Source organism: Bos javanicus, chromosome 16 (genome assembly GCF_032452875.1).
Source record: "Bos javanicus breed banteng chromosome 16, ARS-OSU_banteng_1.0, whole genome shotgun sequence".
Taxonomy (NCBI): domain Eukaryota; kingdom Metazoa; phylum Chordata; class Mammalia; order Artiodactyla; family Bovidae; genus Bos; species Bos javanicus.
In genome coordinates this window covers 60,940,364-60,967,655 of record NC_083883.1, presented here as the reverse complement: position 1 = coordinate 60,967,655, position 27,292 = coordinate 60,940,364, and the positions used below count along the sequence as shown (strand labels likewise).

Here is a 27,292-nt window from a genome sequence, read left to right as displayed (position 1 = left end):
CAGGCAAGAATACTAGAGCAGGTTGGCATTCCTTTCTCCGGGGAATCTTCCCAACCCGGGGATCAAACCCTGCATTGCAGGCAGATTCTTTACTATCTTGAGACATCAGAGAAGCCCAACATAAAGACAGATTTTCTCTTCTCAAAAAAGGGAAAAAAAAGAGAGGGGGGTGAGAGGGGGCTATCTTGAAAATCTAACATACAAAATTGCAAACTAAGTTGGGGGGTGTCTCTATAAGAGACAGAGTTAGGCCATCTTACTTTTCTCTGTAACATTCTGCTTCTACTTGATAGGAAGCAGTGTATAGAACTGCAACAACTTCCTTATTTCCATAGTTTTAAAAACATATGCTTTCCTTCCCAGAAAACATCCTAAGCTGGTTGAGCTACTGCATCTTCCCAAAGTTACATAAATAAAGTAGAAATGAGGCTAGAAAACGCACATGAAAGAATATTTATCATGTTTCATACAACAACTAAATTATTTTTGCACAATGCTCTTTTGCCCTCTCTCCAGCAAAGCAAAACTTCCCATGCCAAATTCTCTAATAAGCCCCTTAAGACTGTTCTCCAATGACAAGAACAAATGAGTGCTGTTAATGATTTTCAGATTTAAAGCAATAATTCTCATATAAAACAATTTTTTCCTTGAAATTTGCCAAACTATTTCTCTCCAGAAAAACTGCATCCTTAGCCTAAGAACTTTTCACTATATCGTCCAGGCTGACTAATTTTTACCTTGAATGCAAACCAACAGAAGAGACAACTTTTCAACAGATGATGAGTTGAAAGCCAAGAAAACATTTTCTACTTTTTATAATTTAATCCACATTGAATTATAAATAAATCTGGCAGTATCAAAGTAAGAGTTTTGTCAGTATATAAGCCTTCATTTTCTGTTTTAAATTTCACAGAGAATGATGGTTGGTTCAGTTCATAATTCATAACATTAATAACACCGTTAGTTTGGATAATGCCTCTTATGTTAAGAGTAGGTGATTAACCTTTACCTTTTCTCTGTACAGTACAGATTCTTTTGGTTGACATATCTGTTCCAAAAGAACCTTCGCAGACACTAAAGGACAAGGGGTGGTTATTCAGTCACTGAGTTCTGTCTGACTCTTTGCAACCCCATGGACTGTAGCCAGCCAGGCTCCTCTATCCATGGGATTTCCCAGGCAGGAATACTGGCATACACTGCCATTTCCTTCTCCAGGGGATCTTCCCGACCCAGGGATCCAACCCTGGTCGTCCACTTGGCAGGTGGATTCTTTACCATGGAGTCATCTGGATAAAGGATAGCATTATGCAAATTCTGTACACTTGAGGAGGGATAGTTAACTAGAAGCTCCTAATATGCACAATGAGTATTATCTCTCAAATGTCTTCAGGACAAGTTATCTCCTATCAAATGTACAGCATCTTGTAAATATTGTCATTTTTGGCATCTATCTGCACTAGGCCTAGTTTAATATGAGTGGGGAAAAAATTCTGAAGAAAAGTTAAATTTAAAAACCATGATCCTAATTCATTTTTAATAAGGACAAAATATGAAAAATGTAAATATTAACAGGATATAAACTATTGTAAAATCTTCATTCTTCAACATACTTTAGTACTGAAGATTAGGAATGAGAAAATAAACCAGCTGCATATGATATAAATAAATCAAGCAGTCAAAAAGTTGTATAAAGTTGAAATGTTTCACATTTTCTTAGGAAAAGCATGTTTGTTTTGATAGATGGGATGAATACATTTAATCTCAAAGTGTGCTATAAAATGAAACTGTCACTGCATTAAAAAGGTGATTTTCATGCTGGAAATGAGCTTAACTGCATCACAAGAACTTGTCTGACAAATATTTCACTGTTTCATTTTCCTGTCCCAAGTCTACCAAATGTTTGTGCCAAATGTTTCACAATCATCTCACAATCTCAGATGCTTCTTCACAGACTGGTATAGGGATGAATAATTACATGGAGAATCCAATGTATAAAATTATGTAGATGCTAAAGTGTATGTTTCGTGTACAGAATACATAATATTCTTAGCAAGAATACACAGAATACTTCTGTACAGAATACAGAATATTCCTGGCAAGAATACACAGAAGAACTATACAAAAAAGATCTTCATGATTCAGACAACCATGATGGTGTGATCACTCACCTAGAGACAGACATTCTGGAATGCAAAGTCAAGTGGGCCTTAGGAAGCATCACTATGAACAAAGCTAGTGGAGGTGATGGAATTCCAGTTGAGCTATTTCAAATCCTAAAAGATGATGCTGTGAAAGTGCTGCACTCAACATGCCAGCAAATTTAGAAAACTCAGCAGGGGCCAAGGGAATGGAAAAGGTCAGTTTTCATTCCAATCCCAAAGAAAGGCAATGCCAAAGAATGCTCAAACTACCACACAATTGCACTCATCTCATACGCTAGCAAAGTAATGTTCAAAATTCTCCAAGCCAGGCTACAACAGTCTGTGAACTGTTAACTTCCATATGTTCAAGCTGGAATTAGAAAAGGCAGAGGAACCAGAGATCAAATCGCCAACATCCACTGGATCATCGAAAAAGCAAGAGAGTTCCAGAAAACCATCTACTTCTCTTTTATTGATTACACCAAAGCCTTTGACTGTGTGGATCACAACAAACTGAAAAATTCTTCAAGAGATGGGAGTACCAGACCACCAGGCCTGCCTCCCGAGAAATCTGTATGCAGGTCAGGAAGCAACAGTTAGAACTGGACATGGAACAACAGACTGGTTCCAAATCAGGAAAGGAGTATGTCAAGGCTGTATATTGTCACCCTGCTTATTTAACTTATATGCAGAGTACATCTTGAGAAACACTGGACTGGATGAAGCACAAGCTGGAATCAAGACTGCTGGGAGAAACATCAATAACCTCAGATATGCACATGACACCACCCTTACAGCAGAAAGCAAATAAGAACTTAAGAGCCTCTTGATGAAACTGGAAGAGGAGAGTGAAAAGTTGGTTTAAAACTCAACATTCAGAAAACTAAGATCATGGCATCCACTTCCATCACTTCGTGGAAAATAGATGGAGAAACAACGGAAACAGTGACAAACTTTATTTTTTGGGGCTCCAAAATCACTGCAGATGGGGGCTGCAGCCATGAAATTAAGAAAAGCTATGACCAACCTAAACAACATATTAAAAAGCAGAGACATTACTTTGCCGACAAAGTTTTCCAGTAGTCATGTATGGATGTGAGGTTGGACTATAAAGGAAGGTGAGCACTGAAGAACTGATGCTTTTGAACTGTGTAGTGTTGGAGAAGACTCTGGAGAGAGTCCTTGGACTGCAACAAGATCCAACCAGTCCATCCTAAAGGAAATCAGTCCTGAATATTCACTGGAAGGAAACTCCAATACTTTGGCCACCTGATGCAAAGAGCTGACTCATTGGAAAAGACCCTGATGCTGGGAAAGATTGAAGGCAGGAGGAGAAGTGGACGACAGAGGATGAGATGGTTGGATGGCATCACCAACTCCATGGATCTGAGTTTGAGCAAGCTTTGAGAGTTGGTGATGGACAGGGAAGCCTGGTATGCTGCAGTTCATGGAGTCTCAAAGAGTCGGACATGACTGAGCAACTGAATTGAACTAGACTGAAAGTGTATGTTTTCTATTTTTAGCATAAGTTTTTGCCATTCCCCTTCACCCTTTGGCTTCTAATGGGGTTTTTCCAGTGGTTCAGGTGGTAAACAATCTGCCTGCAATGCAGGAGACCCAGGTCCAATCCCCAGGTCCAGAAGATCTCCTTGAGGAGGGCATTGCAGCCTACTCCAGTATTCTTGCCTGGAGAATTCCACAGACAGAGGAGCCTGGTGGCTACAGTCCATATAGTTGTGAAGAGTCGGACACGACTAAGCAACTAACACTTTCACTTTGGCTTCTAATTCTTGATAACCCTCACAAACATGCATCTTGCTTAACAGAGGGTCGCAAAGAGTCGGACACGACTGAGCAACTGAACTGAACTAAACTAACAGATGGTATGAGAAGTAGGGGAGGAGGAGAAATTCAGTAAAGCCAAAAACAAAGAACAGAAAACCCGCCAAGTGTTGAGGGTGGTGAAGCAGTGTAGATAATGCAACACTGTGATCACTAGGTCACTAAGCTAGGAGATAAGATGGGGATCAGGTATAGAAAAAGGGGGAAAATGATGAATATACTTCTGAACATGCTAAATTAAGAGTTACCAATAGATATCTCATTCAATCAGTATCTGAGTACCTAAAATGTTACTAGGCCACAAGAATTAGGAATTACTAGGCCACAAAGCCAATTGAATATATAGGTCCAATCTGAGATTTGGCAGTCATCAGGTGATATATGGGAAAAAGCTGAATGAGACCATTTTAAGTGTGTGTATGAAATAAATGGAAAGGACTGAGACCTTTAAAAGAACAGATTTGAGAGAAAGGCAGAGAAAGAGGAGTCAAAAAAACAAAAGCCATAAATTAGAAGGTAAATCAAGAGAGACTGGTGCTACTGGTGGAGAATTGCAGTAAGGAAGATTCTGGGTCATGAGAATATATAAAGTGAAAAGTAACTGAAAAGAGGAGTTAATGCAGACCAAATTGAAGACACAGGAAAGATTATGGTTTTATTATTTTCTCCAAACTAACTTCTATACGTCAGTGTTTTCTTCATTTGCCTTAACCCACAGGAAAAAATACTCCATTTCAGGTATCAGAGTTGGGAGAAAACAGGTATATTTTCTAAAGGAAAACTTGTCCAGATTCCACTATTTCAATGATTTCCCACCACACCCTCATAGGTATATAAGAGTGTGCTTAAGTGCACAGGCACAGACAAGTTCAAACCCTCTACTGAAGTTTCTATGTGGATAAATATAAAACAAAGACCCCTGAACTAGACATCACAGCACAAGGATTTATGTTATTTTGTCCTCTTTAATAGAAAATAATCTTAGTTTCCTTTGCTAAAAAAAAAAAATTATGAAATTTGCAAAAAATATTTATTTCAATGAGAAAAAACACAATTGTGGAATCAGTAAATTTTAGAATAAGAGTTTAGCAGCTATAATTGGAAGGATGTTAGGTCAGAACCTCAGAACTGTCATTAACTAGGTTTTAGGATTCTGAATCAGCTCTTCTACCTTTCTGGACTTTGGTTTTCTCAAGTGTAGTATAAGTGATTTATATAGAAGAGATCACTGTCATCCCACCCAGCCTCAAGAAAAACATGTGTGCTACTTCTAGGTAAAGAAAACAAGGCTTAAAGAAGACAATTCAATGACTTGAAAAATGAATATCATAGAGCCATTTTGGAATTTACAGTTCCCAATTCTCAGTCTGCAATTTGGGAGACCTGGGTTCAATCTCTAGGTTGGGAAGATTCCCTGGAGAAGGGAACGGCGACCCACTCCAGTATCCTTGCTTAGAGAACTTCATGAACAGAGCCTGGCAGACTATAGTTCATGGGGTCACAAAGAGTTGGACACAACTGAGTGACGTGAATTCAAAAAATTCTGTCTAATGTTCTTTATGTTATGAAAAGTTATGTTTTTATGGAGTATGAAGATATTGATGACTTTAAAAAGTCCTCTATTCTTCCTTTCCCCACTTTTAAGAATGTCAAAGCCAAGGTAATGGTAGAAAGTAGAGCGTATGCAGAATGCCTTTCCTAATATCAGCTTAGAGCCTGAGTTATGTTTACTATGGCCCTGAACCATGTATCAAAGAAACAGACAAACAGTACGTGGCCACTGCACAATGCACAGGAGTGCTCTGCCTTCAACACAGGATGTGCAACATTTCCTATTCCCACTGGACTCTGAGAATGTCCCACAATGATATGATGAGTTGAGATCTCTGACAAACTAAGGTGATGCTCTAGAGCAGCTGAAGGACAGTGCGTCAGCTGTCTCTGCCCTGCTTTGAGTTCTGGTACTATACTGGTACTTTGTGTTCAGTGGTACTATAAAGACTTCAAAGATGACACTGTAGAGTCTCCTAAACAAGGAACAGGTTTTTCCATGATTTTCAGAAACAGTTATGATAAAATCCAGTATGAGTAGTTACATAAAAGACAGAGTGGAAATAGGAGGTAAAAGGGGATACCGGGAAAAAACAAATGTTATCTTTTGATTACTCTCTACATAGGATCAAGTCAATTTATTTTAATACATATACTAGGTATACATAATATAATGCATATACTAGGTATACATAATATATTTTCTGTATTTAAATTCACATATACATTAAAAAGGTATAGTTTCAGTCATTTTTTTATTCAAACACCTAATAAACAATTACTATTCATATTTTGGTGAATATCTTACGTTATTGGTTTAATGCTTCTTGGAATTCATCAACACTGTAAAATATACAATAAAGAGATACACACTATGTGTAATAATATGTAAAATACAGATTTGTCTCAGCACTGAGCTAAATTTCCACAGCTAAACAGCTAATTTCTTCCAGAAAAACAATAACACCTTCATTGAGACTGTTTTTCATAATTCACTGTTAAAATACCTGCCAACAATATAAACTAAGAACTCATGATGTTGACAATAAATTCATTGTATCTTTTGATCAATTTCTTAAGTAAATGTTAAATATTTTCACAGCATTAAACTTCACTGCAAACTACTAGTTCATTCTTTTAAAGCATTACTAAAATAGGAAAAATGTATGGCTTTACCATATGCTTCATTTCTAAGAAAAAATGAAAATACATTCCAGGTAGTAAGGTAACACATTCCTCTAGACAATTTTTTCAACTTAAGAATCCTTTAATTTCTTTAAAGGACACACAAACTTTTAAAATACATTGAATTTTTTATAAACTATTGATTAAAGCAAAGCAACAACTAGGCATAATGAATATACAGTGACATAACTCACCTAAATAGGGAATGCAGGGTGTCATCTTTAAGCTACTTATATAGTCTCTGAGTCTTTTGTAATTATCTTCTTTACTCATTACATATTCTAGTTTTTCAAAGGTAGTTTTGTCTTTTCGACTTAATAACTATAAGACAAACAGAAAAGCCCAAGTTATTTCTGTATCCAATTTTATTAAAGACTTAAAAGTTAGAATTACTATAAATTTGAATTTTAATTTCAAAGTTTTATTTTAATTATATTTTGGTAGTATGTAAATAAAACAAAATCAGACATGTTTATTAATATAATAAACCCATATTCATTATTTATAAAATACAATATACTTTGTATGTACGTAAAATAATTAACTTACTAAGTAGTAAATTATAATACATTATTTCTCATCTTTACTATTTTAAATGGTTAAACAATTTTTATTATTCATTTTCCTAATTTAAAATAATTATATATTCATATTCACCTCAAAGGCCCAAATATTTTCATGACTTGTCCTGTCCCCTCAAAGATAGTTAATTATGTAAATAAGCATTAGGAAATAAATACTGAATTTCATAATTTAAGTAATAATTTTTCTTGATGACTCTAACCATACCTAGTTCTTCCAGTACTATAAAACTACAATTTACATGTTTGGATTTCTGACATTTTTTTCCTTGATCCCTTTGATCAGTGCTGTATTATATACAGTTGAACAATCAACTGCAGCTGTTTTAGGAGGCTTGAGGAGTAGATCTGTAGTGCGTGCCCTTTGAGAAAAATGGAGATATCAAGGGGAATAAAAGAAAAGCAAGGACAGTCATCTGAAATAATATTAACTAAAAGATTCAGAAAATACATGTTTTTAAGTATTTCAAAGACTTTGGAAAAAAAAATCTCTTCTTTAAATATGTGAAGTTACTATTTCATTATGTTGTAATTTCACTTTATGTCATAAAATATTTGTTATTTTATAGCAGGCAAAACACTTCCACCTATAAAATTCTCATCTAATTCTCCTACGAGGTTAAGAGAAAAGTCAAGAGGACTAATTTAAAGATGAGGTGACTGAGACCCCAAGGAGAAGCAGAACACACCAACACTCGTCAGTCATCATTCACGAAGACTAGGTCCTGCTTTTATGGGTCTCAGTCTGGTCCTGGAGACAGAGTATTCTAACATCTAATCCACTACTCTTTTTAATATTACAAGTAATATAGTTGGGATTGATGCTGTAATCTATTTTTCACAGGCTCCAAGATAACAGATTATCTTTAGATAATCTCTAAAACAAAAACAAAAACAAAAAAACTGTCTAACCAGCATCCCTGAATGTTTTAGATGGGTTTTCCTGCAAACACTGGTTTCACGACTTTCTGTGGCCCAATTTCAATACACTTGATTAGAACTTTCAAGATTTGGTGCAACTCTCCACTTCGATCTATAAATCCAAACATTCTTTTCTCTCCCACATAACAAAGTATTTGAATATGCAAAATATACTGCATGACATAGCAAGGATAACAAGAAATCTTTTTTTTTTTTTCCCAAAGTCAGTCATTCCAGAACTCTGGTACAATATCTGGAGAAACAAATTATTTGGAACTCATAGCTGATTTTGACATATCTGAAACACAAAACTGAAGAAGCATGGAGTCTGATATGTATAAAAATAATACATTTTGCAATTTTCATAACAAATCAATAGTCAGAATGAAAGGATTCAATTTGGGGTGGGATAGCAGAGACTTGTTTTCAGAGGACTATTTTTAAAAGTTGTGGTAAAATATACATAATATTTACCATTTTAACCAGTGTTAAGTGTATAGTTTAGTGGCAGTAAGTTCATTCACATTATCCATCAATCATTGCAATTATCCATGGCTAGTACTCTTTCCATCTTCCCTGAAATTCTGTAACCATTAAACAGAACTCCTCATTTCTTGCTCCTCTCAGCCCTGGGAACCACCTTTTACTCTGTCTGAATGATTGACTACTCTTGGCACCTCATATAAATGGAATCATTCACTATTTGTCTTACTGTGTCTAGCTTATTTCACTGAGCATATCATCATCAAGGTTTATCCAAGGTGCAGCTTGTGTCAGAATTTCAGTCCTTTTTAAGGATGTATAATACTTCATTGTATGTTTACACCACATTTTGTACATTCATCCATCTGTTCGTGAACATTTGGATAGTTCATACCTATTGGTTATTGTTAATAATGATGCTTTTTTATACACTGGTATAAAAATGCCTGTTTGAGTCCCAATCTTATGATTCTTTTGGGTATATACTCAGAAGTGGAGTTGATAGATAAATGGTAACTCAATGTAATTCTAATTTTTTGAGGATATATCTTATTATTTCTAATCTTTTTTGACTATGCTAAAATTTTTATGTTGAGTAGAAACAGTGAAAATGAGCATACTTTTGCTTGATGTTAAAAATAATGTTTCTAATATTTCCCCCATTTGTGATGTTGTTTTTTGGTACATTCCTTGTATTTGAGGGCACCAGGATTTTCCACCATACTACCCTTTCACTGTTCATTATTTCTTTCCTTTTACTTAGGTTAGATTCCTCATCTATCACAACTTTTATATTTACCTACTTTATCTCTTGTACTATCCTTGACCCCTCTGTGGTACAAACACGCCTAAAAAAATTCCAACTGGTTAAATACAATTAATTCTCAGCACTTCTTCATGGTAACGCTGAACACTAAGTTTCACTCTAAGTTCATGACCAAAAATCTCAAGTGGACCTTCCTAAGACCTACTGCTAAGTCGCTTCAGTCATGTCTGACTCTGTGCGACCCCCGACACGGCAGCCCGCCAGGCTCCCCCGTCCCCGGGATTCTCCAGGCAAGTACACTGGAGTGGGTTGCCATTTCCTTCTCCAATGCATGAAAGTGAAAAGTGAAAGTGAAGTCGCTCAGTCATGTCTGACTTTTAGCGACCCCATGGACTGCAGCCCACCAGGCTCCTCCGTCCATGGAGGCAAGAGTACTGGAGTGGGGTGCCATTGCCTTCTCCACCTAAGACCTACATGTTTCCCTAATTAATTCACTCTCACAGTCCCCTTGATGACTTTCATCCTTTCCTTTCTCTTCAAACCTCCAATACCTCTCCCACTGTCAATTAATGACCTTGCTTCTTATGTCTTATGAAACAGAATTCTGCAGAATCCCACCACCAAATCTACCAACATACCTGTGTTTGTAACCAAATGCACCCCCTTCTCTCCTGTTAAAACGGAGACACTGTTCCTGCCCCACTGGAGTACTGGACCTTATCTCCTCTGGGCTAATCTATGGTATCACAGCCTTGACTTCTTGTTCACCTCCTCATTTTATTAGATCACTGTACTACCACTCAAGCATACTGTCACGGATCTCATCTTTAAAATCAAAGCAAAACACCACAAATCTTTAATCTCACATTTCTTCTAGTTACCGCTGGCCCTCACCTCAGTACTTCACAACAAAATTCCTCAAAGGCATTCTCTATTCTTACTGTCCCATTTTTTCCTTCACTATTCTCTCAAATCTAATCATTCCAACATCTTTGACAAGGTCATCAATCCTTTTCAATTGCCAGGTCCAACTGCAACTGGGTCTAATCACTTATCAGAAATTCTTACCACATATCACAGAAAAGCATGAGGGAAGTATTTTACATTTCATTTACTCGGTTTTATTTTTCTACAGAGCATTCATCATTATTTATGATATATCATTTATATATTTACAGCTTATCTTTTCCCAGTAGAATGTTAGCTCTATATGAACAGGACTTTGTCTATATCATCCACTATGCACGTCAAAAAATTAGTACCTAGCAAAACTGCGGAATATTTTCAAGTTTAACATGAACACCAAAAATTTTATTCAGATTAATAATGGAGCTGTTACTAAATTTAAACAAAACTATTTTTGATGCAAGACATGAGACAGAGACAATGAAAATAACTTCAAGGAAACAAAATTAACTTGAGGGAAATGTATCTCATTTCTAAACCACAATATAAACCAGAGTACAATTTCTTTTCCCTAAAACTTCAAAGATGGAATTCATGACTATATATTTATAATCACTTCCATTCCCTCATTAAATTAAAGTTTTAATAAAAGAGAATTAGGTCATCATTATTAAAAATAATTTTTAGAGTAGGAAAACTGTTCACTCAGGTGTTTCTAAAATACAAATGAAATATAAACAAGATCATAAGCTCTTCCATACTAATGTTTTTCCAGTATGAGAAACATCTGTCTCTTCAGACACTATGAAAAGTGAGAACAGCAGGCTAATTAAACACAAAGTTATATTTTAGTAAGTAAAAAACTGTGATAAAGTTAGTCAAGTCTTTATTCCAGGACAGTAAGAACACACTAACCCTCTGCACAAAATGTAGTAAACAAAACCATTCCTCTTTAACATTAAAGAACAGTATTAATATGAACAGATTTAACTGAATCTAAAGTTTCAGTTCTATAAAACCTAAATGAAAAATACCCAGCAAGCTTGAGGCCAGTATCACATTGATCAACCATAAAAATACACAAATGTGCAAAAGTAAAACCTCACACTCTGACCCTGTTAAACAGAACCAAGTATGATTAGCATAATATCACAATGTGCAGAAACACTGCCTACTTCCCTGTTAGCTATCAGATTTTCCTTTATTCCTAAGGAAAAAACCCAAGAGTTTACTGAGTAAAAATATTGTAATGGAAATCTGAATCAGTAAATTTGGGGGGCAACTTACAATTTATATCTTTCTCAAATTTTCCAAAAGCATAATCTTTACATGATTAATGCAATTTATTTTCACATTTACAGTTTCCCATCAGTAAACTTGAAATTCTATATTGTCAAAGATGTTTTAAAAAGTTCTACAAGGATGATTTCCTAAAGAGCAGAAACCAAGCACCAAGTTGGTTTTAGCTCAAAATACTTAACAAGCCTCATGAAATACTTATTTAAGGGGAGAGGAAAAAATGTAGGTTTCAAAGAACAGAGTACAAACTAATTAAAAAATCCTTATCTATTATCATAATATTAACTTTACTAAGAACTACAAAAGGAACTAAAACATCTTCACTTCCAACAGGCAGTCTAACCTATCATTAACTAAGGAAGATTACTCACCGCCCATGTTTTAGTCAACCTGAAAATTGGGGCACTCTGTAAGCCAGAAACCACCGCCATAAGTGCATGAAGGTTATTCAGCTCATACAACTTCTGGAAGATTTAGAAAAAGGGGGAGGAGAGATGAAAAATAAATAGCATGAATACAAGACAACTTGAAGACAAATACAGTTTAGGCAACTGGTGGTTCTTATAGCATACTTATTACCCTCATTGTTGAGATTTGTTTTTGGGGTATCCACTGTGTTTACAGTAAGCTGATTTTTGGCCCACACAGAACTCCCTCCTAGCTCTGGGAATACATCTACCTCCAGTTGTCTAACACATTAAGAAAACCAAAGTTATGGCTCAGTATCAAAGTTATCTGGTATGCATCCTTGTTTCTAGTAGGCAGTTTCCTTTCTTATACTGAACTATTACTAGTTCTGCCTTATGATCCAAGTTCAAAGAAAGGCCCGCACCCAGGATCTTGATTTGTGTCCTACTCAGGTGCCCCTGCCTCCTAGGAGAAGGCAATGGCATCCCACTGCAGTACTCTTGCCTGGAAAATCCCATGGATAGAGGAGCCTGGTAGGCTGCAGTCCATGGGGTCGCTAAGAGTTGGACACGACTGAGGGACTTCCCTTTCACTTTTCACTTTCATGCATTGGAGAAGGAAATGGCAACCCACTCCATTGTTCTTGCCTGGAGAATCCCAGGGACGGGGGAGCCTGGTGGGCTTCCGTCTATGGGGTCGCACAGAGTCGGACATGACTGAAGCGACTTCGCAGCAGCAGTAGCAGCAGGCTCACTAACGGGAGAAGGAAATGGCAACCTGCTCCAGTATTCTTGTCTGGAGAATCCTATGGACAGAGGAGCCTGGAGGGCTGCTGTCCTTAGGGTCGCACAGAGTTGGACACAACTGAAGCGACTTAGCAGCAGCAGCAGCAGCAGAAGGACCCCTAACATTCCAGGGCTAGGGTTCAAGCTTGCTTTTCACAGCCCTCCTCAATTTCTGGCTTCCTCCCACCTGAATCCCCATCCCTTTTTCCCTTGTTCATGCTGGGACATCTACCTGCTTCCCAACACTAGACGTTGCTTTTTCTAGCCTCCATGCAGAAGGATCCCATATGATGCTGTGCATGCATGCTAATGCTAGGTTCCATCACTTTACCAAGAGATCATCTACTTTTGTCAAATTATTGCTAATTGCTCAGATTTCTCCAAACTATCAGATGTTTACACCTCAAAGGTCTTAGCATGTAAAACTGTCCTTAATTATTAAGAAACTCCAAGACAAAAATTGCCTGTTTTGAATATGAGAACCAAGGAAAGGCGAGGGGTTCTATTCTTTTGATGAACTCTAATACCACCTTAATTCTGGTCTGAAAGAACTCCTATAAAATTTCAAGAAATATGAACTCAAGTTTAAAAAAATAAAAAAGGGAAAGGGAAAAACACAAGGACTCTTTCTGCCATCTTTCTGTGCCACCATAATGGGGTGCATGAATGTCTTGGCTGATGCTCTCTAGAGTATCAACAATGCCGAAAAGAGAGGCAAAAGCCAGGTGCTTATTAGGCTGTGCTCCAAAGTCATCATCAGGTTTCTAACTGTGATGATGAAGCATGCTTACATTAGTGCATTTGAAATCACTGATGATCACAGGGCTGAGAAAATTGTTGTGAACCTCACAGGCAGGCTCAGTAAGTGTGGAGGGATGGGCCCCATATTTGATGTGTGACTCAAGATCTATTACTAGAAAAATGGCAGAACAACCTGCTCCCATCCCATCAGTTTGGTTTTATTGCACTGACAACCTCAGCTGTCATCATGGACCAGGAAGCAGCAAGACAAAAACACATAGGAGAGAAAATCCTTGGATTCTTTTTCTTTTTCTAGGGATGTAGATTCATAAAAACTAGGGATGCAAATTCATACAAACAAAATGCCTCAGAGGAAAAATAAGAAAAAGAAAATGAAACAAGAATTCACAAATGGAGAACAACATCAGGTACTGGCTGATGAAAGCTATTGGTCTTACTGTCATTTCTTTGAAGGTAATTTGTCTTTTCTCTCTATATTTCTAGTATTTTAACCTGCAGCTGAGCACCAAGAGATTCACACAAGAATGCTGTATAAGTAGTGGTATTGATAACAGCAAAAATCCAGAAACTCCTTCCTAAGTCTCTAGCTTGTCTACTGGCCCTACGGACTCAAATTTGCCAGCCTCTCCCCAACTCAATCACATGAGATAATTTCTTAAACCTTTTTATATATGTTATACATTTACATGTGTGGGTGTTTTCTGACTCTATAGAACCTAACTGAAACATCTACTAAAAGAAGAGAAAGACTTGCCTGTTTTATAAGAAACAAAATAGAAGGCAGAGTCCCCAGTGGGATTGAAGACACAGTAATGGACAAAAAAATTATGAATTTAGAGCTTGGGGTAAAAGTAAGCACTATCAGAAATAACTCAAAGTATGAGTCTGAACAGGAATTAAATGATTATTTGATGAGAATAATGACAGGTTTAATGGATGTGGTGGTTTTGAGTGGAACATTCTTAAAAAAAAGAAAAAAACTAACAAAAACACCAGAAAACAATAATGAAAATTCAGGATCTATGGAGAAAAGACATGGATTCTACTAGCTAAAATCCAATCTTTAACATATCACAAAGAATGTTTTTTAAAATTTTATGACACTTCTGAAAAAATAACAACTTTTAAGAAGGCTAGCTCTGCCACCTAGTGCCACAGAATGCTGGAATACAACTGCTCCCAGATGCTCAAGGAAGCCATGGAAGAGTTAGGACTTACAATGATTACAATACTTTACAACTGTAAAAATCGTATCCTCAATTTATCCCATCTTCCTTCATTCACAGGTGAGATAAGTTATGTATTTATTATTAGAATAATGAATGTGGCTACCATTATACCTCTTTTCAGTCAACTTGACATAAATCTGGAGTTGTTACAAATTTTAGCAAAATTCTGTAACCTCTTGTGGAATGTCCTATTCCATCTTCCTCTGTAAATTTTAACTGTCTTTGAAATCCATGTTCTATTTCTCCTGCTGCATCTATTATCTATGTTACTCAATGTATTTGGTTAACACCCTCATTTATACTGTTCTTTTAAAATTAAGTCTTATTCTCCACATGGTTGGCAGAATAATCTATATGAAAGACAAATAACTGATATGTATTTCTCTACTTAATCCTGCAAGGCTTTTTTAGTCACCTGCAGAATATACCAAAATATTTTATAAATATTAAACTTCATCATAATCTGACCTCTGCCCAAATACAAATCAGCTTCTCTGAGAAAGAGAGGGAAAGTATAAAAGAAAGGGGAGGAAGATAGGAGGAATAGAAGAAAAGGCAAAGGCAACAGACATGCAATTTAAAAAATTAACTTAGGTTAATCAGTAGGCCTTATTTTCCAGCGTCAATAAATAGTGACTATAGTCACACAGGCAAATACTTACTCACAAGCATTCGTAAATGACTGAATTAAAAACAGAAGCACAAGTTTATCTTACCTTAGCAGTTTTAATATAGTGGCTCAAAACTTCTGCTCTAATTTTTAATGTTTGAGCATGAAGAATCTCTCTAACAACCCAAAAGCTTACCTGCAAATAAAAAATAAAAATAGGTGAATGGTAAGATTCTTTACTTACAGGATCAAAGAATGACAAGAGCTACTTGATGAACCACTGAGAATTGTGTAAAAATACTTTCTCTTGCCCCTGACTCACCACCAGGACATAACTCTTCAAATGCTGCACATACTTCATACACATATATAGACAGACAGATATAGACATGAGTATTTGTTTGTGTGTGAGTCCCTGTCACTAAGTCATGTCCAGCTCTCTGTGACTGTAGCCCACCAGGCTCCTTTGTCCATAGGATTTCCCAGTCAAGACTACTGGCGTGGGTTGCCACTTCCTTCTCCAGAGGATCTTGCCAATCTAGGGATCGAACCCACGTCTCTTGCATTGGCAGGCATATTCTTCACCGCTGAGCCATCAGGGAAACATATATACACATTCGTACAGACACATAAACACATCATAATGATTTTTCATCTATAAAAGCGAATGTAAAATTTGAAGGAAAAGAGAAAGCAATAAAACCAGAATGATGCAACAAGAACAGTATACAAGTGTTTTTTGCTGTATTTTATAATACTCTGGCAGAATTAGATAAGCTCTAAGATCAGACTCTGTAAAACATGCTACTTATAGTATGTTTTTCTGTGTCTGTATAATCCCATGCTGCCATTTATTTACATGGAGTAGAATCCTAAATGTAAAGAATCTCAAGTATGGTTTTCCTGATATGAATAGGATAAAATATAAAACTACTTAAAGAAAAATATATCTAAGTCATTCTAAAATCAAGATTGTATTTTTAACAATTATGTAATGCTTTCTAATTCAATGAAACCATCTTCAAGATTTCTTTTAAAAAACAATAAACATCATTCATCATAAGGCAGGATGGGTCTGTAACATTACTAAAATGCTCTGGTGAAAATAGTGTGCTTATCATATGACACAGAGCAATATGTATGTAATATACATTTTTTATATAACATATTTCAATTCATGTACTATAAAAGCAAAATCAAAGCACTATCAGTTGGTTCAAAATTATACAAATCTAAAAGTAGGATGTAGTTAGAAATCTCAGTGCAAAAATAAAGCCACTACCACCTTTTCTTCTGAGAAATATTTCAGAATTTATTTGCACTTTCATCTATAAACAAACTGTCAAAATTTGTATATTTTAAAGTGTATATGTAAATGTAAAATGAATATATTTTACAAAGACATCTTTATATTTGTTACTATATTTGAGCTACTAATGACAATAATTATCCCTGATTCTAATAAATTTTACTTCTAAAATGTATCTAAAGCTAAGGTTATTTTAACAACAACCTTGTGCTGTCCTGTGCTTAGTCGCTCAGTCGTTTCCAACTCTTTGCAACCCCGTGGACTGCAGCCCGCCAGCCTCCTCTGTCCATGGGGATTCTCCAGGCAAGTATACTGGAGTGGGCTGCCACACCCTCCTCCCCGGGATCCACCCAACTTAGGGATTGAACCCAGGTCTCCCTGGGCATTGCAGGTGGATTCTTTACCAACTGAGCCACCAGGGAAGCCCAACAACCACCTTATTAGAAAATATTAATTATGATTCAATCTAAACTTCATGATCACTGACTTAATAAATTTAATGTCAAATTTTAAGACAAATACTATGGTAATTTAAAAACATGGCCACAAACTCTTTGTCACTCCTCACACTGAAAGTTGGGGGTATATGTCACCTCTCATCGAACCTAGACAAGCTCATGACTGCTTCAAGGAATAGAAAATTAACAAAACTGATACTGACTTCCGTGACAAGGTCATAAAAGAGCATGCAGCCCATGCCTTGATTGTTGGAACATTCTCTATGGGATTCCTAAACTACCACGTAAGAAGTCCAGCTACCCTGAGACCTCCATGACAGAAAGGCTAAGTGTAGGTGCTTCCCAATTCACAGTCCCATCTAAAGCCAATCACACCTGATAATACCGCCCCAGAATGATCAACAGCAAGACACAGTTTAATGAAATTACTGGACTTAAAAGAGAAAAATCTTTAGGCTAAGAAAAGAGAAACTGATTTTTAAGGAAAAGAAAATTTAATTATCATCAGACTTTTTAATAGCAACACTTTGCCAGAAAAAAAATGGGAGTACTACATCAAGTATTATCAAGGAAAGAAAATTTCATACAAAGGACAGGCAAACTTATCAACGTGTAAGAACTCAAGAATTATTGTTCCAATGAGCCCTTCCTGAGTAAATGCCTGGAGAACAGGCTTCAGAAAATCAAATGACTAGAGAAACACCAACATTAGAAAGACAGTGACCGTTAAATACACACATTCACAGAAATAAGAATGATAAGAGTTAAAAGAAGGAGAGTACATTATATAATGCCTATATGCCCAGACACTATATACTATTTATTATAAAAGAAATACAACATTTGCAAGAATATGTACATAACTGTTTAAAGGAGTATTATTGGCATTAGTATTGCTATTCTGAGACTGTTATTTATTTATGCAGGTTAAGGCAAATGAGTAACTTGTAGGATACTGTATCACGCCCCAAATTCATGAAAAACCAGGTTGCAGGTGTGGAAGAAAGGATATACAGATATAATATGGAAGAGATTAAGTAGAACTCTGGTCTTGAATTTGAATTAGAAGTACTAGTATGAATTTATGAAATATTTTATCTTCAAGTAGTTGGTATATATATGTGTGTGTGTATGACATATAGGTATCCTAGCTATATCTGCTAAAAAAGCCTAGAAATTATGGTCACTCTAATAGCAATGAGCATTTTTAGCACCTAGGTCCATTTCCTACTATAAGAAACCAACATTTGTTAAAGAAACGCTGATTCCAGGCAGAGAGCTGGTAATGGACAAAATGAACATGCAACGTCTTTGCAAACAAAAGCAAAGAAACTGTTCAAGATTACAAGGGTCATGAGAAAGGTCATGAAAGCCAACCTGAAGAGGCTCCTGTTGGCCACTGACAGGATAATATGAGTTTCAATAATGATAATAATGGCAATGAAAATACTGATTCACATCATGTATGTTTACATTTATGAGTTTAAAATAAAATTAAAAAATTAAAAACTACTCTGTCATTGTTAAAGGATGACAGAACACCAATTCATTATCTTCAAAACCGCTAAATAAAGTGAAAAAAATCAAATACTTATTCTTCCTTACCTGTATGAAATGGAATCTCTAGGTATGCAAATACTAGACGAGGGAAAAATATCTCTATGAAATTATCCCCACTAAAAATATTTCTTTATATCTAATATCTAATGTATCTACTAATATCACAGAAAAGATCTGATGAAGAAACCCCATATAACCCAGACTCTTGCCAAAGGCACTGAACCCAACTAAACCTTAGGAATTAGCAGCTAATTTCCAGAGAACATAGAACATATACTACACAAAATGCAATATAGACTATGGGAGACTATGGGAGACTCTAGAGGTTCTTCCACAGGAAATAGTAAGGAAGAGAAAAGGATAAAGGGAGAAATTGCAAATTAAAAAGTTGCAAACATTTAACAAATTAAAAAAAACTGGCCAGGCTAAGTTAGGGATCCATATTTATGTGATAAAAACTATAAAAATAAATACATGACAGTGAGTGCTATAAAAGTCAGGACAGTACTTATTGTTGGAGGAAGAAAGGCTGTGAACTGGGATGAAGGCACATGGAGGGGTTTCTAGGGTAGCTCCCAAACTTTCATTAAACCATATGTTTGTTTTATGGGTTCTTTTTGTATCCATGCTTTATTTTACAATAAAGAGTTTAAAATAAAAAATAAGAGAATAATACACATGACCAGAGAAATCTGAAAATGATAGAACGTCTGAAAATGAAAAAAAAAAAGTAAAATTAAAATTAGGAAGAACTGAATGAAAAAGTCCATAAAGAGAATGATCTCTGTTTTCCTTATTCACTAATATATCCCCAACATCAAGACCAATATTCAGGACATAGTAGGAACTTAGTAAATATTTAAATGAATGAAAATAAAAGTTGAGTCATTTTACATCAATTAGATTTCAAAGTTTAATGACACCAAGTGCTGATAAGGATACACAGTGATGAAAGCTCAAAGCAAACTGGTATAATCATTTTTAAAAATATATATTGTCTTATGTAGTTAAACATGGATATACTCTCTCTGACACAAATTTTGTATTTAGGAACACATTTTTCAAACAAATCACAGTGTTTTCCCGTTATTTTATGGTAATCAATTTAGTAAGTTTAAGCAGCAATTTTTTTTTTAAGCAAAGACCGAAGTACATATTGTCTAATACAGGTAAGTATTATTTCAGAAAACTTTAGTTTGTATATTCAGTTACAGTGTAAAAATATTTTATCTTATTGTGGGTCATAGCAAAAAATGTTTGAAAACCACCAATTAGAGAAACTACTGCACATGGGCACCCAAACTCTTAGAATATTCATAGCAACATTCTTCACAACAGCAAAAAATTAGGAGACACATTAGTCCACCCTCAAAATTAGTTTACCCTCAAAAGAATGATGAATTCTTTCTGATACATTCATGCAATGAAATGCTAGAAGATAGCACTGAAAATCAATGAGTAAGCACTATATGCATTATCATGGATACAGCAGAGAAATACAAGTGAAAAAAAGCCAACCACAGAAGTCTATATATAGTCTGATGACATGTTTTACAAAGATGAAAAGCAAGATATACAATATGTTGTTTAGGGGCACAACTTTTTCTGGTAAATCTACTCATATAGGAATTATAACAAGAGTTAAAATTTTTAAAATCAAATTAAGAAAAGACAAAAGATAAAAAATTTTTTTCAGATAATAGTTACCCTTTTAGTGAGGACAGAGCAGAGAACATATAAAATGCTTCAATAGTTTTGGTAATATTCTTAGTTTAGGTGGTGAATTCACAGTTGTTTTATTATAATACTTCCTAATATACATTAGATTAACCACATGAACCTGCCAGTTCCGTAAGCCAGAACTGGCAGTTTCAGAAGATTCAAACAAACATTTAAAGTATTTTAGGAGTGAATCAAGTATTTCATTAAAAAGTATATCTTAGAAAACTTTTATTCAGAGGTTATTTCTAACTGTTGCTGCTTTATTCAAGCTTTTATAATCATATAAAAGTGTTATGAAAACCTTTTATTTACAGCCAAACATTTGTTAAGCTTTAAAGATAATTCCTAACTTTTTATCATGGAAATCTTCAAACGTATACTGAACTAAACATAATAATAATGAACTCCCCAGTACACATCAACCAGCTTCAACAACCAAGTTATGGCCAAGTTTTCTCACTTCTACTCTCATCCCACTCTCAAATGCTCCATTAATACTGTGAAGCAAATCACAGACAATATATGATAGCATCTATCAACATTTTCAAAAAGGAGTCTTTCTACAAACATAACCTAAAATTAATATCATTTCTAAAAACATTAATTTCTAATTAATCAAATTTCCAATTATCTAAAGGTAACATTTTTAAAAAATTTAGACAACCTTTCCCACCCCCACCAAAAAAAAAATCAGAAAGCCACTGGCCAGAAGGCATAAATAAAAGTGACCAAAGAAATAGCCAAAATAGAATGAATATTAAAATTTTGATAGAGTCAAGTCACAGGAGACTATACAGATACTTAAAATGTTTTCAAAGTGATTTTATCAATATGATACAGTAACATTTCATGATATGTGAAGACAATAGGACTGTAAATTATATGTACAACATGATTTCTATTAGATTAAGAAAAAAATAAAGAATGGAAGAATATATACTAAAATATTAGTAACAGTCATCTCTGGGTGATTCTGCACCTACCCCCCAGCTTTTCATACATTTCTACATTTTTTCAGTTTTCTGGCAATGTGTGCCAGTGTTTTGATTATCAATTGAAAAAAGCATAGTTTTAAAAAGATGTGGGAGAGTTCCATTTCTGGTAATGTGGAGAAGCAGGTATCTCTGGAAATGCTCCTCTGATTATAATTACAAATTATAAAAACAGTATTTAAAAGCACAAGAGAGGAACCAAAAAAGGCATAAACTGGAGAAAAGATCTTTGAAAGAAGTAAGATGCACTGGATGAGATTTGCACTTATAAAGTTAAGTGTCTGAGGACATTCAGGGTTACCAGGTGGTGCACCGAGAATTTTAGAGAAGGCCACAGTCTTGATGGCTTCAAGAGTCAGAGAACAATCGGCTAGACAATAAGGGGTGAAATTCTGGAAAGGTAAGAAAAGTCCCCCAAATCTATATAAAAACTTCATCCAAATCTCCAGTTGACCTCGGAACTGTGCATGTGCAGGGGAAACTTTAAGAAGCCCAGATAAAGACAAAATCTGGAAAGAACCGATCTATTCTCCAACAAGAAAGAGAATTTAGAGTTTGAGCCCGGCCGAGTTAACTCAGTCAGTCAGTTCATTCGCATGTCATGTCCAATTCTTTGCGACCCCATGGACTGTAGAACGCCAGGCTTACCTGTCCATCACCAACTCCTGGAGTTTTAATGCTTTTTCTCTTAATACTCAGTCAACTTTTTCTTTTTCTTTGTGTGTCTGGTAATTTTTTCAATTGTATAGTCATCATTATGGATAATGTTATAGAGACTGTGGATTTTGTTGTCTTCTTTCAAACAGTAATGATTTTATTTTAGCAACTACCTACTAAAATTGTGTCAGATGGGGCAAAAAAAAAAAAAAAAGGAGGACTCAACTATATGCTATCTACAAGAAATTCATTTTAAAAATAAAAGTCTCTTTGCAACTTCTTTTGTAATTTGCTACTTCAGATTTCCCATCACACTTCTAAGAGAAAATAATAGAGTAATGGAATAACTAAGTAATGAATTTTATTATAGATCAACTGTAATCTTGATTAAGTGTAAAAGCTTTTGGTACACGGTGACATATTTGACCCTAACAATCTTTTGACTTACTTAAGAATAATATTAGTGTTTAAAAATCTAAAGTCAAATTTGTGGGTATTGTGACAATGTTTTTGTTGGCAAAAAAAAGTTTACCATGATGATAAATTCTGACCACTCCAGAAAAAATTTAAAACAACTGCCATATAGTTTAAATAAGCAATTCAGTATAAGACATGTTTGCTGTAGGTTCCTTACTAATGGTTTAATCTAACTGAAAAAAAAAATACTAACGGACTTCCATTTTGGATAATGCAGTGAACCAAATAACTTGAGATATACTATTTGCTATAAACCCCTAGAAATGCTGAGTTAAAGAAAACCATTTTTTAAAAAGTAGGCTTCCTTGGTAGCTCAGCTGGTAAAGAATCTGCCTGCAATGCAGGAGACCCCGGTTTGATTCTTGGGTTGGAAAGATCCCCTAGAGAAGGGATAGGCTACCCACTCCAGTAATTTTGGGCTTCCCTGTGGCTCAGACGGTAAAGAATCTAGCTGTAATGCGGAAGACCTGGATTTGATCCCTGGGTTGGGAAGATCCCCTGGAGGAGGGCCCGGCAACCCATTCTAGTATTCTTGCCCAGAGAATCTCCATGGACAGAGGAACCTGGTGGGCTATACTTCATGGGGTTGCAAAGAGTCAGACACAACTGACTGACTAAGCACTGCACATGACTAACTTGAAAAGATTTCACTTGAGGCCAAAAATAAAGGAAATAAAGGCAAAAAAGGAAAGGGTATGACAGCTGCCGTTGGCAGATTTCCTCTCAAGAGCTTAGGGATGTGGGATTTAATATACCTTGTAATAAAACAAAATAAAAAGTTGAAGATGACTTAAGCAATTGAAAAAAAAAAGGGGGGGAATGATATTAGTGTAAAAAAAAGTACATAGATTTGAAGCAGATTTAACACATCTGAAGAGAATTGTTTTAGTGAACTGAAATATAAATCTGAGTAAATAACACAGAATGGAGCACAAAGGGATAGATGTAAAATATGACAGGTTAAGACACAAGTAGGAAAGAACATAAAGTTCCAGTAAATTTTCAATAGGAATTACAGAAGGAAAAAGAAAAAAAGATTATATGGAAAGACACTGAAGAGATATTGGTTGAAAATGCTCTAGAACTGATGTAAAAACTTAAATTATTTCTTAATGAAAAATTACATACTGAGGAATTGAATTTCAGAAACTAAATATCAAAATTTTATAAGCAACTCACATGATTAAATCTTCTTGTGAAGGCAACTGCATTTGGTGCAGAACTGTATTTTTCTTTTTTATTCCATCCACAACTTGAAAGCTCCTAAAAAATTAAATATAAATTCATGAAAAAGCCCAGTTTTCTTGTTACATTAATGGTTTAAAAGCATTAAAGACAGTTTGCGTACTTTCCTAGAATTGTTTTATTTAATAGGAACATATTTAATAGTATAACCATTCAGGCAAATCACAAAAACAAATTTTACAAGAATACAAGTGGGCACAATTACTTATCCACATGAACATAGATAATTAGATCTATACTCCATATGCAGAATGTAGGTTCTTCTTTGAAGAGATTTGAATCCCAAGAAGAAAATCTACAAATAATGAAAGATGAGCATCCCACAACGTAAAGCGAAGCCTACTTGTTGCCAAGTCCCAGTCAATCATTCAGAGCTTCCAATCAACTTTCTGGTAACCTCAATCTTTTGAGCTGAAAGCCAATGACCCCAGGCATTTGAAGAAACCCCTAAAAGGGGATGTTTGATTCCCCACAGATCTATCAATAGAATTCAAAGAGCTCAAGAACTTAGATGTAAAAAAAAAAAAAAAAGAAAATTACAATTCTGTTTTACACTAACCTCCAACTGAAATGACATTGCTTTTAATTATACATGTAGGCTACCGACTATAGAAGAATTGGCAATATATGTGACTTATCTATGACTAATAAAAACACAGATTTTTCATATCACATTACGGTTGGTACAGATATCTCAAAAACATCATTTACACTCATCACTGCTTTGAAGTTATAATTTCAGCACCTCTAGATACTTAATATGTTAACAAAGGGGCACATATATAGCCATAGGACAGTTTTAAAAAAATATTTTGATAGGTATATGTTATTAGAACTGATTTTCTTGGATTTTAAGTAAGGGTTCAGCTCCAGAAGCTTCAGTTTTCCAAAGGGGTTCAAGAGTCAAAACAGGTTAGGAACCCTGCTGTAATACAACCACCATGGCCAGAAAGAGACATAATCCATAGGAAAGAAGAATTCTGAGGACACTGAGTTAGGGTGGAGAAAAAAGAAAACGGAGAAAAGGGTGCTGCTAAGTCACTTCAGTCGTGTCTGACTCTGTGCGACCCCTGAGATGGCAGCCCACCAGGCTCCCCAGTCCCTGGGATTCTCCAGGCAGGAACACTGGAGTGGGTTGCCATTTCCTTCTCCAATGCATGAAAGTGAAAAGTGAAAGTGAAGTCACTCAATCGTGTCCGACTCTTAGCGACCCCATGGATTGTAGCCCACCAGGCTCCCACCATCCATGGGATTTTTCTGGCAAGAGTACTGGAGTGGGGTGCCATCACCTTCTCTGGAGAAAAGGGTAAAACCATGTAATTATTACTTCCAGCTAGATATTGCTCCCATTAAACAGAAAAAATAGAAGGGTACAAACAAGAAAGATTCAGAGAACCAAATAAAACTCTTGGACATGAAAAATATAATAAAAGAACTGTTAAAAATCAGGAAAGATAAAGGTGATAATACCTTTTAAACAATAAGCTAAATATGGGGGCAAAAATAGTATGTTAATTAGAAGAGTCCACTAGAGTCAACTTCTGAATAATAAAAATAATTCTAAAAGAATACAGAGAGAATAGAGGAAAGTAACTTACTGAAAAAAATGCTAATTCAAGAAAATGTCTCCTGAATCTAAAGGACAAGACCTGTCTAATGTCCATTATAAAAGATTAAAAAAAAATACTCAAATCAAGGCCTAGCATCAAAAACCTGTAGCACACTGGAGACAAAGAAATCATAAAATCTGTCAATTCAAAAACAAAACAAAAACAGATAACATACAGAAAAAAAGGGATCAGAAGGTATCAGGTATTTCAACAGCAACTCTAGAAGATAGAAGACAACTGAAACAAAGCCTTCAAAATCCTAGAATTCTATATTCAACAAAAGAATCAATTAAGTATGAAAGTATATCACAGACATTTTCAGAAAGTCTCGGGGAATCTTCCTTTTATGCACCTATTCTCACAGAGCTTGCAGAATATGTCTTCCATCAAAACAAACTAGCAAAGTCAGAAAAAGGGAGAGAAGATCCAGGAAACCACAGAACCAAGACCGAAAGAAAATACTGGAAATTCCCAGATTAAGAGTAAAGGGTTTTTATAATAGCCAGGACATGGAAGCAACCTAGATGTCCATCAGCAGATGAATGGATAAGAAAGCTATGGTACATATACACGATGGAGTATTACTCAGCCATTAAAAAGAATACATTTGAATCAGTTCTAATGAGGTGGATGAAACTGGAGCCTATTATACAGAGTGAAGTAAGCCAGAAGGAAAAACACCAATACAGTATACTAACGCATATATATGGAATTTACAAAGATGCTAACAATAACCCTGTGTACGAGACAGCAAAAGAGACACTGATGTACAGAACAGTCTTGTGGACTCTGTGGGAGAGGGAGAGGGTGGGAAGATTTGGGAGAATGGCATTGAAACATGTAAAGTATCATGTATGAAATGAGATGCCAGTCCAGGTTCGATGCACGATACTGGATGCTTGGGGCTAGTGCACTGGGACGACACAGAGGGATGGTATGGGGAGGGAGGAGGGAGGAGGGTTCAGGATGGGGAACACATGTATACCTGTGGTGGATTCATTCTGATATCTGGCAAAACTAATACAATTATGTAAAGTTTAAAAATAAAATAAAATTTAAAAAAATAAATTAAAAAAAAAAAAGAGTAAAGGGAGATTCTGAGACAAACCTAAGAGCAGACCACAAGAACGATAGTCCAGATGGTAAATAGCAAGGACGGAAATTCCAAGAGAGACATCTCTGAAAGATGAAACACTATCTGGAATGTTTGAACACAGAGAAAACACACTCACTGCATTCACTTCTGGCAGAAAAATCAGTGACAAGTCATAGAGAGAGCTAAAGGGATTCTCAGGTGGCTCAGTGGTAAAGAACACTCCTGCCAACGCAAGAGATGCAGAAGACATGGGTTCGAACCCTGGGTTGGGAAGATCCCCTGGAGGAAATGGCAGCCCACTCCAGTATTCTTGCCAGGAAAATCCCAAGGACAGAGGAGCCTGGCAGGCTACAATCATGGGATCGCAAAGAACTGGATACTACTGAGCATGCGCCCAAAAACAGAGAAAGTTAAAGTAAGTTATTTAGCTGAAAGAAAACAAAATTTAAGTAAGTAATCACGGATCAACTGTTCTTCAGCTTTCTCTATACTTGTAAAGAACAGCTGAGCCATGATTACTTATTCATGTCAAAATTGTGACATAACTATAAAGAAAAGAAGAGGAAATAAATTGTGCAAATGTGAGAGGAAGAGAAAATAGAGTGAAATCATCTTCCATAGTAGAGAGTCAATAAATCATAACCAAAATTGAAAACTCATAAACAATAGGTATTTAGATATATTATCTTTAAAACAA

General features: G+C 35.6%; 1 protein-coding gene and 1 pseudogene across 4 annotated transcripts in view; one reads left to right on the top strand and one right to left on the bottom strand.

Moving 5' to 3' along the window:
* The window catches only part of RALGPS2 (Ral GEF with PH domain and SH3 binding motif 2), a 163,105-nt gene that overhangs the window by 70,824 nt on the left and 64,989 nt on the right, over window positions 1–27,292 (bottom strand). For all 4 annotated transcript variants that reach the window (XM_061383320.1, XM_061383322.1, XM_061383323.1 and 1 more), the window contains exons 5-8: window positions 23,824–23,907; window positions 15,576–15,665; window positions 12,047–12,139; window positions 6,914–7,040 (exon numbers count right to left, since the gene is read on the bottom strand). In XM_061383320.1, the coding sequence (XP_061239304.1) occupies window positions 6,914–7,040; window positions 12,047–12,139; window positions 15,576–15,665; window positions 23,824–23,907 (394 nt within the window). The remainder of the gene's footprint in view (window positions 1–6,913; window positions 7,041–12,046; window positions 12,140–15,575; window positions 15,666–23,823; window positions 23,908–27,292) is intronic.
* On the top strand, window positions 13,354–13,925 carry LOC133228259 (small ribosomal subunit protein uS8-like; annotated as a pseudogene).